Source organism: Dipteris shenzhenensis, chromosome 21 (assembly GCF_047967505.1).
Source record: "Dipteris shenzhenensis isolate YYH24624 ecotype China chromosome 21, Dip_SZ_1.0, whole genome shotgun sequence".
In the NCBI taxonomy this organism is placed as follows: domain Eukaryota; kingdom Viridiplantae; phylum Streptophyta; class Polypodiopsida; order Gleicheniales; family Dipteridaceae; genus Dipteris; species Dipteris shenzhenensis.
The window spans coordinates 42,385,634-42,397,331 of NC_141616.1; the positions used below are offsets into that span (position 1 = coordinate 42,385,634).

At 41.9% G+C, this 11,698-nt stretch overlaps 1 protein-coding gene across 1 annotated transcript; it reads left to right on the top strand.

Annotated features, from left to right (window-relative positions):
• Positions 1-7,160: 7,160 nt before the first annotated feature.
• On the top strand, positions 7,161-7,797 carry LOC147888873 (uncharacterized). Its single transcript, XM_087392290.1, has 3 exons — positions 7,161-7,209; positions 7,310-7,551; positions 7,660-7,797. Exons 2-3 carry the CDS (start codon positions 7,335-7,337, stop codon positions 7,782-7,784), a joined length of 342 nt encoding a protein of 113 aa, XP_087248416.1. The 5' UTR covers positions 7,161-7,209; positions 7,310-7,334; the 3' UTR covers positions 7,785-7,797.
• The last annotated feature ends 3,901 nt before the right edge of the window (positions 7,798-11,698 follow it).

An 11,698-nucleotide genomic window follows, 5' to 3' on the forward strand; every position in this document is an offset into this window, starting at 1 on the left:
GGACTCGGGTTTCCATGGGCGACAAAGCCTTCGAGCAATAAAGCGAGCTGCAAGGGTGGAGGGCTCTGGAGTTTCTGACATTGTGTTGTCATCTTTTCCTGAGCCAGATAGCCTTCATGTGATAAATCAAGTTTTTGCAAGGGCCGAGACTTCAACCCATGGAGCAAATCACGGTCCCAAGTTGCCTTCAAAGCGTTTTAAGTCTAGCCGCGAATGTCGCACTGCTAATATTATGAAACGACTTACAAGGGGGAGAGCTTCAACCCATGCAACTGAGCATTCAAGTCATTACAATCTTTTAAAGTCCATTCAAGCCATGTGCGAGAATAATAAGGATGCATGTGCCATGAACACACGATATTTGGGCTCTTTGTGGGGAGAAGTCCATTCAGATGGTGCTGCAGTAATAGCGCAGGGCATGGCAGAATTGCCTAGAACTCTCATTGCAAAGATTTCTCAAATTGAGAATAGCGTTAAGGACTCTAATCAATGGATGCAGCAGATTTTGGGGAGAGGTGGAGAAGGGGCAGTTGTATGTGAGAATGGGTGTAGACTACAAGTTGATAAGCTCAAAGAACAAGTTCAGCTGCTGTCCACTGAGGTGTCAATGTTCAAAGTTGGTTTAAATAGGCTAACTGCTTTGATGACCAGGATGAGTCGTAAACTAGAGCAGGTCGCAACCCGTGACAATTAAGAGAGTCCTGAGACTTTTATGTCACTTTTTGTACTAGAATCCCAAATGCTTCTCTGGGATTCATGTGCTTGGGTTGTCCTTATGTTATTTGGCAAGACAAGTTTGACTCCTGAGACTTTTGTGTCACCTTTTGTACTGGAATCCTAAATGCTTATATGGGATTCATGTACTTGGGTTGCCCTTATGTTATTTGGCAAGACAAGTTTGACTCCTGAGACTTTTATGTCTTTTTTGTATTGGAATCCCAAATGCTTCTATGGGATTCATGTAGTTGAGTTGCTTTCATTTGACGTATATATGGCAATGGAAGCTAATTTAATTCAATATTTGAATTGCCTATCGTTCGTTCCCATTTTCGTTTTATTTAAGATATACTCAAATATTTGTGATTTTTTTGAATCATGTATTCGCATAAATGCTGATGCAATGCTTATACTTTTTTGAGATGGTCAACTTTGAGTTTTTTTAGATATGTTAGCTTTGGTTTTTATGTTTCAAATGATGGTTGCACATATGGTATTGTATTTTGCTCACATGTTGAAAAAATATGAGCATTACTCTTACCAAAGATAGTGAGACACTGAAACTTGGTCATGGGACACTATGAGTTCAATGCATAGATGGTCCGCTCTCAATTTTAGATAGATGGGAAAGGGATGGCTTTGCTAATTAATCTTGCTTCTTGCTTTTCTAAATTATTTTCTTCCTAGGGCACATTTGTTGAGATCCATCAATTTTGTCATGGTTAGGGATGATGCATAAGTTTTTTTGATTAAGCTATTTTTCCCTTTGAGGAATAGATATTTATGTAGTTGGTTGAATGGATACAGAAGATGGCAAGACAAATAGAAGAGAGGCTACATTCAATACGTTCTCATAGGAGAAGATTGTTGGATTCAACACGGGCGGCCCGTCGTGCTTATGCTATACAAAGAACAAGGTCTAAAACAAAAGGTGCTAGAAGGATGAGGGTGGCTGTGGAATCTATGGGTGTAGAAGTAGGAGTTTGCAGTCAGCATAATCAGACACATGGATGCAGTAATGTAGCGTGCATTGTGGCTGAAAATACAATGGACCTCAATACTTTAGTAACAGTAGGTAGAGTGCATCAACATGCTTCAGTGATAGGTACACCTACTCAAATGGATTCAACACGGGTGGCCCGTCATAGTTATGCTATAAAAAGAACAAGGTCGAAAACACAAGGAGTTAGAAGCGTGAGGGTGGCTGTGGAATCTATGGATGTAGAACACGGCGTTCGCAGACAACAGGACCAAATGTATGGGCACAGTAATGTAGCGTCCATTGTCGAAAATACAATGGATGTCAATACTTTACCAACTGTAGATAATGAGCATGAACATGCTCCAGTAATAGGTACAACTACTCAAATGGATTCAACGCGGACGGCCCGTCGTGTTTATGCTATACAAAGAACAAGGTCGAGAACACAAGTTGCTAGAAGCAGAGAACAGAATCAAATGCATGCACACAGTAATGTAGCGTGCACTGTTGAAAATACAATGGACCTCCATACTTCACCAATAGTACGTAATGAGCATGAACCTGCTCCAGTAGTATGTACAACTACTCAAATGGATGCAAGCAGGGATGCTACTCATTTAAGAGCCCGAAGGCGTGTTGTTCACAACAGGGCTGTGATTTTGGGTGCAGGGGGGAGCCTCTCTATCTTGCATACTTTTCCGTTAAGGGAAAATGTAGAGCATCCTTCTTTGTATCCACTGGTCTTCAATGCTCCTTCTGTTCATGCACTTGGATCCATGGATCATACATGCAGCTTTTGCCAAGCTCAACTGTGGAAACAAGAGACGCGAATGCATATGCATCAAGTTGTGGGCAAGCATTGTTGCAAAGTTGGTCGTGTGTCATTGTTGTCGTTAGAAGAACCACCAGAGATTTTGAGAGTTCTATTGCACGGACATGATGCTAGAAGCAAACTATTTAAGAAAAACATTAGGGCTTATAATAGTGCCATGGCATTTGTTTCATTGGGAGCTCATATTGATCAAATGTTCCATGGGAATGGGGGTATACAAAACTTTCGGGTCCATGGTAGTGTTTATCATCGGATTGGAAATTTATTGCCCGATGAGGCTAGGCAAGAGATGCCACGTTTTGCACAGTTGTACGTGTATGACACTGATCATGAACTAGAACACCGTTTACATGGGATGCCTGGTTTGGATCCAGGCATTTTGGAGTTATTGCAGAGGATGATGCACGAGTGCAATCCATATGCCAGTGCACTGATGGCTATTGGGCAAGTGCTAAGAACAAATCCACATACAAACCTGAGGATGGTTATTTGTGAGAGCCGCTCCACCTCAAGGCAGTACTTGGCTCCTATGGCTAGCGAGGTTGCTGCAATCATGCCAGGACAAGGGGATGACTTCGATATTGGAAATCGGGACATTCAGATTTTTAGCCGCAATGGGTTTGTGCGTAGAATATCTAATTTGCACCGATCATACATGCCTCTCATGTATGTTCTTTTGTTCCCTCGGGGGGAAGATGGTTGGCATCCATATATCCCATATAGTGATGTTCCTAATCACACACCATTGCACGAGATACGTGGACAGAGTTGTGTCACCCAGAGACAATACTACGCATATCGTTTGCAAGTGAGATATGATACAAATGCATGTCTTTTGCGTGGGGGTAGATTGTTGCAGCAATACATGGTTGATGCCTACAGTAGCATGGAAGAGTCCAGGTTGGTGTGGATACGAAACAACCAAGCTTCCCTACGCGCTGAAGTCTATCAAGGGTTGATGGACATGGTGAATACAGCTGATGGGACACGTACTGTGCTTGGCAATGCTGTAGGGCGTAGGGTGGTGTTGCCTTCTTCTTTTACGGGAGGGCCTCGGTATATGTGTCAGCTATACCAAGATGCTATGGCAATTGTCAGAAAAAGGGGCAAACCTGATTTATTCATAACATTCACCTGTAATCCCAAATGGCCTGAAATATCTATAGCATTGTTGCCGGGGCAAACTGCGCAAGACCGTCCAGATTTGACAGCCCGTGTGTTTTTTCAAAAGCATAAGGACATGATGCAGTCAATTACAAAACATAATTTGTTTGGGAAGGTGGCTGGATATGTGAGTGTCATAGAGTTTCAAAAGAGAGGTCTGCCACACTCACACATATTGTTGATATTAGAAAGTGGTTTCAAACCCGTGGAGATTGGTCACTATGACCGATTAGTGTGTGCGGAGTTGCCAGATAAGGCTATGTTCCCAGAGTTGCATGATATTATTGTGCAGTGTAATGTCCATGGTCCGTGTGGTGCACTAAATCCATCTGCAGCTTGCATGGTTGATGGAAAATGCATTCGTCATTATCCACGTGGATTCTCACAGACGACTACTGTTGGCAATGATGGCTATCCAGTTTACATGCGTCGTGATGATGGTAGAAAGATATGTGTGAAAGGGGCTGTGATTGATAATCGTTGGATTGTGCCATTTAATCCTTTCCTCTCTGTGAAGTACAAGGCACATATAAATGTTGAAATATGCTCCACAATCACTGCAGTTAAGTATTTGTATAAATATGTGTACAAAGGTCATGATAGAGCCATTGTCAAGATGCAGGCAAATAATGCAGGAGAGCAAGGGCATTTGCACAACATAGTTGATGTTTGCATTGATGAGATTAGTAGTTACTTAGATGCACGTTACGTGTCAGCATCAGAAGCATGTTGGCGGATTTATGAGTATGCCACGCACGATGAAAAACCCGATGTGCAAAGATTGCAGGTTCATCTTCCAATGCGCAATAATGTCATCTTTAGAGATGATGATGATTTGCAAAATGTTGTAGGCAGGGAACAAAATCAAAAGACCACCCTCACAGAATGGTTCGCTTATAATCAGTTGCAATCTGACGCAAGCAACTTGCTGTATGGTGACTTGCCAGAGAAGTTGGTTTGGAACAAAACCAATAAGCGGTGGACTAGAAGACAAAAGGGGAATACCATAGGTCGGATGTACAATATTTCTCCCTCAGCTGGTGAGCTCTACTTCATGCGTATGCTTCTTAATGTGTGCACGGGATGCAAGTCCTTTGATGACCTACGTACTTTTGACAGCCAAGTGTACCCTACTTTCAAGGCAGCATGCATAGCACGGGGATTGTTGGAGAGTGATGATGAATGGTTTGTGTGTATGCAAGAGGCTGTGTTTTATCAAAATAGTGCACAACTGAGACACCTATTTGTGACAATATTGGTTTTTTGTGAGCCAACATCTCCTCGACTTTTGTGGGAAAAATTTTCCCTTGAGCTTTCGGATGATTTTTTTAATATATTGGAATCAAGTATGGGGAATTTAATTGGTCATCGTGAACTAGCAATAAAGAAGGCTGTATTGCACTTGGAGCACATTCTTCAACAACATGGGCGAAGGTTGGCTGAGTTTGACGGAATGCCTGTTGTAGATAGAACATCTTTGTTAGAAGCTGGAAATGGCTTATTGCAAGAAGAAAGAATGTTTGATTGTGTGAAAGAAGCACAGACTGCCCAGCAAATGGAAATGTCCTTGAATCACTGTCAACGTGCTGCATTTAATCGGATTTTGGCAAGCGTCTATGGAGATAGTGGTGAGGTCTTTTTTCTCGATGGTATAGGAGGGTCTGGAAAGACCTTTCTCTACAATTGCTTGCTCTCTCGATTGCGTGGGGAGGGGCTCATCGCTTTGGCATGTGCATCTTCTGGGATTGCTGCATTGCTACTAGCCAATGGACGCACTGCACACTCACGATTCAAGATACCGTTGGAGCTGGATGGTACTAGCAGTTGCAATATTAAGGTTAATAGTCAACTGGCAGATGTTTTGAAGATGGCTAGGCTGATAATATGGGATGAGGCACCCATGACTCACCGGTTTGCTTTCGAGGCACTAGACAGAACTTTACGAGATATCATGTCCAATGAGCAACTTTTTGGTGGGAAGGTGGTATTGTTGGGGGGGGATTTTAGGCAAGTCTTGCCAGTTCTTCCAAAGGCAGGACGAGAGGACATTATCAATGCTACCTTATGCCACTCAAGGATTTGGGGTCACACTACAATATTGAAGTTGACGCAAAATATGCGGGTCCTTCAGAATGGTGATAATTGTGCTGAGCAAGAGTTCATGCAATGGGTTCTGGACATTGGCAATGGGATAAATAGATGTACAAAAGAAGATACTGTTGTGATTCCATCGCATATGCTTTTAGAGACAAAGTCCATGGAAGGCCTCATTGGATGGGTGTATCGAGGGCTTGCAACTGTTTTGGACTGTGCAACATACTTTCGAGAGCGCGCTATTCTTGCACCTCGAAACACCGAGGTTGATGCAATTAATGCTATGGCATTGAATGCAATGCCCGGTGAGGAAAGGGAGTACCTAAGTGCAGACTCAGTGGACAACTTAGGGGGAGATTCCTTTTTGTTTGCAGTCGAGTATTTGAACAGTCTTGATCTTGGTGGTGGATATCCCCCGCATCGGTTGGTTTTGAAAAGGAATGCTCCTATAATTTTGTTGCGTAATTTGAATCCTCGCCAGGGTTTGTGCAATGGGACACGGTTGATATGCAAAGAGTTTCACACAAAAGTGTTAGAAGCTGAAATCATTACTGGTAACAATGCTGGTGATAGAACGTTTATTCCAAGGATAACATTCATTCCGACCAACCTTAAACTTCCATTCGACATGAGGAGACGACAATTTCCTGTCCGATTGGCATTTGGCATGACAATCAATAAGTCACAGGGTCAAACATTGTCAGTTTTGGGGCTGTACTTGGCGACACCGGTATTTAGTCATGGCCAATTATATGTGGCATTTTCACGTATCCGAGCATCAAATGCTGTTAAGGTTTTCATTTCGCAGGGTGCGTCTGATGCCAGGGGTGAGGAGATGGATAATACTTCTACCGCAAATGTTGTGTACAAGGAAGTTTTGCAATTGGCAACAGCAAGAGCCTAGGAATATGACATTGCTCTTTCAAGCCGTCCTCAGACTTTCTTGGGTGGAAAATTTTCATTTCGGTAATCTTTGTATAGCTTTTTTAAAGTTCTTTCAATATTCCAAATATCATAGGTCTTTTGGGAATGTTGGCTATTTATACAAAGATAGAGTGAGACGTAATATTTCATGACTTTGTCCTTGATAATGTTTGGATTTCATTTTTCATTTGAGTTACGGGTTTGTAATACACTAGAGGCTATTTTCTCTTCAAAGCCTATTGTTTTTTTTCAGTATATGTAGATTTACACGTTCATTCTTTTTTGCAATGTGATAGGATGTCTAGGCAATTCACGTTTGTCACCGAAACAAGAGCACAAGTGCAAGGTACATAGTTGCTTGACAACCATGTTTTATGTTGACACATTTAATAGTATAGTCACTCAATTTTTAGAAAATTGTAGATCCTACGGGTTGGGGATCTCTGGAGAGCGCGCAACTGTTGTTGGATTTGCTTGAGCTGGAGAGCTACCTTGGGTAAGAACTGTGTACATTATTTAATGCTTTATTTTTGTTAAAACAAAAGTTTTTTTGGATTATATTTGAGTGGAAAAACATGCTATTGTTTGTCTTTTAGGAGTATTCCTGATTCAAGGTTTCTAATGAATCTCCACGTCCACAATCCTTTGGATGGACGAGTCCATTTGGGATATTACGCTGTCTTGGCTTGCCGGCTTCATAGGGGTGATGGACCACAGACCATCACTGTTCGCTGGCTAGGATACTATGAATGTGTGCGGACACGAATTTTCTATCGAGGGCAAAATGGGGACTACACGTATACCTTTCTCAGCGTTGTTGACAGCCCTTTGCGTCTGAGTAAGTACTCTAAAGAATGAGTTGGGTTTTACCAACATACATATATAAAACTTTTATGGCTCAATAATTATAGTTCCTAAATTATCTTTCTATGTGATGCTGGTCCAGATACGATTGTTGGTACTCCGTTGTATGTTCGTAGCCGCGGTGGACGCGGCGGACGTGGTGGACGTACAATGAGTGGCCGTCGCAGGCTTTTCCCTGCAGTACATGGCCGCAGACTTTTCCCTTAGGGATGTTTGTGTGTGTATTGTAGATTTTGTATGTTCAGTTATGACTTTACTTTGCGGTTGTGTATTTTGATATATCAATCAGTTCTTTGATGTAGCTATTGCATGTTCAGACATGTGACTGCACTTTTGGATGTGATATTTTTTGAAGTACTATGTCATAGAGAAGTTTATTTTGGACGTGGCCGATGTGGAGTACATGGCCGGCACAAGCTTTTCCCTATAGTGCATGGCCGCAGACTTTTCCCTTTAAGGATGTTTGTGTGTCTACTGTAGATTTTGTATGTTCAGTTATGATTTTTGTATGCAGATGTGTATTTGGACATATCAATGAGTTCTCTGGTTTCACTTTTGGATGTAATATTTTGAAGTACTATGTCATAGATATTTTTATCTGGTTAGAATATGTTGCTGGATTAAGACATTTTAGCATCTTAAGACCCAGCAGAGCGGGTCGCTAGCCCGTCGTAGACGGGTCAGGTTACTCGAAAGAGTTTCACACGAGAGTATTAGAAGCTGAAATCATTATTGGTACCAATGCTGGTGATACAATGTTTATTCGAAGGATAACATTCATTCCGACCAACCTTAAACTTCCATTCGACATGAGGAGACGACAGGAGCGCAGGTGCACGGTACATAGTTGCTTGACAACCATGTTTTATGTTGACATGTTTAATGGTATAGTCACTCACTTTTAGAAAATTGCAGATCTTGCGGGCTGGGGATCTCTAGAGAGCATGCAATTATTGTTGGATTTGTTTGAGCTCGAGAGCTACCTTGGGTAAGAATCATGTACATTGTTTGTTGCTTTATTTTTTTGTTAAAACAAAAGGTTTTTTTTCGATTATATGTGAGTGAGAAAACATGGTATTGTTTGTCTTTTAGGATTGTTCGTGATTCAAGGTTTCTAATGAAACTCCACGCCCATAACCGTTTGGATGGACGAGTCCATTTGGGATATTACACAGTTCTAGATTGCCGGCTCAATAATTATAGTTCCCAAATTATCTTTCTGTGTGATGCTGGCCCAGATACAATTGTTGGTACCCCGTTGTATTTTCATAGCCATGGTGGATGTGGCGAATGTCGTAGGCTTTTCCCTACAGTACATGGCCGCGGACTTTTCCCTTAGGGATGTTTGTGTGTTTGTTGTAGATTTTGTATGTTCAGTTATGACTTTATTTGCGGCTGTGTATTTGGATATATATCAATCAGTTGTTTGATGTAGCTATTGGATGTTCAGACATGTGATTGCACTTTTGGATGTAATATTTTTGAAGTACTCTGTCATAGAGAAATTTTTTTTTGGACATGGCAGATGTGGAGTACATGGTCGGCGCAGGCTTTTTCCCTATAGTACATGGCCGCAGACTTTTCCCTTTAGGGATGTTTGTGTGTCTATTGTAGATTTTGTATGTTCAGTTATGACTTTGTTTGTGGATATGTATTTGGAAAGAGATTCACACGAAAGTGTTAGAAGCTGAAATCATTACTGGTACCAATGCTGGTGATAGAATGTTTATTTGAAGGATAACATTCATTCCGACCAACCTTAAACTCCCATTCGACATGAGGAGACACGATTTTTTCTATCGAGGGCAAAATGGGGACTACACGTACACCTATGTGAGCATTGTTGACAGCCCTTTGCGTTTGAGTAAGTACTCTAAAGAATGAGTTGGGTTTTACCAACATGCATGTATAAAAGTTTTATGGCTCAATAATTATAGTTCCTCAATTATCTTTCTATGTGATGCTGGTAGTTTGTTTGTATGTTCATAGCCATGGTGGACGCGGTGGACATGGTGGACGTGGAGTGAATGGCCGTCGCAAGCTTTTCCGTGCAGTACATGGCCGTAGACTTTTCCCTTAGGGATGTTTGTGTGTCTATTGTAGATTTTGTATGTTCAGTTATAACTTTATTTTGCGGCTGTGTATTTCGATATACCAATCAGTTCTTTGATGTAGCTATTGCATGTTCAGACATCTGTCTACACTTTTGGATGTGATATTTTGAACTACTCTATCATACAGAATTATTTTTTTGGACATGGTGGATGTGAAGTACATGGTTGACGCAAGCTTTTCCCTATAGTACATGGCCGCAGACTTTTCCCTTTAGGGATGTTTGTGTGTCTATTGTAGATTTTGTATGTTTAGTTATGACATTGTATGGGGATGTGTATTTGGACATATCAATGAGTTCTCTGGTTTTACTTTCGGATGTAATATTTTGAAGTACTATGTCATAGACATTTTTTTTTGGTTAGAATATGTTGCTGGTTTCAGACATTTTAGCATCTTGAGACCCGGCGGAGCGGGTCACTAGCCCGTCGTAGACGGGTCAGGTTACTCGTTTTGATAAAGGACCGATGATGGACTGGCTTAGGACCAGTGAGCTCCCCCTCCGACGATGGGGAACAATAACCCAACACTTCTTCCTCTGATTTTTGCGCATGCGTAAGGCGATGATACACTGGGTGCAGTAACCCATGTTGCCTTACAAGAAAAACATGGGCGCTGGCCTCCCTGAGACAATCTTCTTTTGTTTTCTAGTAGAGGACTGTAACGGGAGCCTTCTGTTGTTTCATAGGAGAGGGATGTAGCAAGAACGTTGTCCATTATGCGTAAACTTGTGTTCGAAGAGCATGCAAAGCTGTGTCCACCAAGGGATGTTCCCCTAGCTACCTAGAGGAGGAGCAATGATACACTGGCCTAGCAATAGTGAGATCCGCCATCTGCTACAGAGGAGATACAGCAAACGATCGACACCTCCCTATCGTTTTGTTACACTTCTAACCTCTGGAACGATGAAGGGACCGGTCGTTGTGTTGCCTGAGTTCTAAGCTGTGTCAATGCTGGAACAGGGAGATTGTTAAGGCCAAATGGGATACTCCACAGGGAGCAATCCCAGTCACTCCCAGTGCGGCCTAGCAAAATGGAGAGCCACGATGGTTCGCTTTGATATACATGAAGGCGCAAGGATTTAATGCTATGTTAGCAGTGGGCTCCTTCTACGAACGCATATGCGAAGTACTACTGATCAGCGTACATACACCAGCTAGAGCGGCTCCATTGTATTTCAAATATTGAGTGATGGTGGATGCGATCGGCTCGACCATACTAGCTTATAGATTATCGTTGTCAAATACTGCTACGTATCAAACTATCTATCTATGTCTTAGTAGTGCCATTACAGAAGGGATTGTCGATGGTGGTTCTGAGACATGAATATGTCTGGAGTGGCCGATCTTATTGCAGGTTATCAATTTTATTATGGGGTCGAGGGCGACACTAGCCTGAGGAAGACCGAGATCAGATACGATTGTCTACGTTGAGATATTAACAAAGAATGTGGAAGTATCTAAACACGCAGATTGGATATGAATACTTTTATGATAGACTAGACACTGCTACTTGATGCGGTTCTCATGCAACCATCACTTGGCATGGTTTGTCAGATTTTCAGTCGTTTGGTTGACAGATGTGAGGTAATAGGAATGGGATGAGAGCGCTGATAGGCAGGTGATAAAGGGAGGAGGGCATACAATAGGCCCCATGACATCCCAGAACCCGTAAGACCATGTCTACTTCTTCACATATACATATGCGAGAATAACTAGGAAGTATGTAAGGGAATATGACCCCATACGAGCAAACTGGGACAGTTATTATGAAAGTCCACCCTCTCTACTTAGTCCATGCATTAGTATAACAGAGTATATGATGAAGCTACCAGGAAGAGAACCCCTCAAATGTACTTAGACACAGATATAAATGGGGGAGGCAGATTCTTTATACTGCACGAACTAGAACCCTTGTATGTAGCATGAGTTGTACTGAGCATATGGGAATGATTTCATATTGAATATCTCAAATGTTTTAAATATTTTATTAGTTGTAAGGGTTTCTGA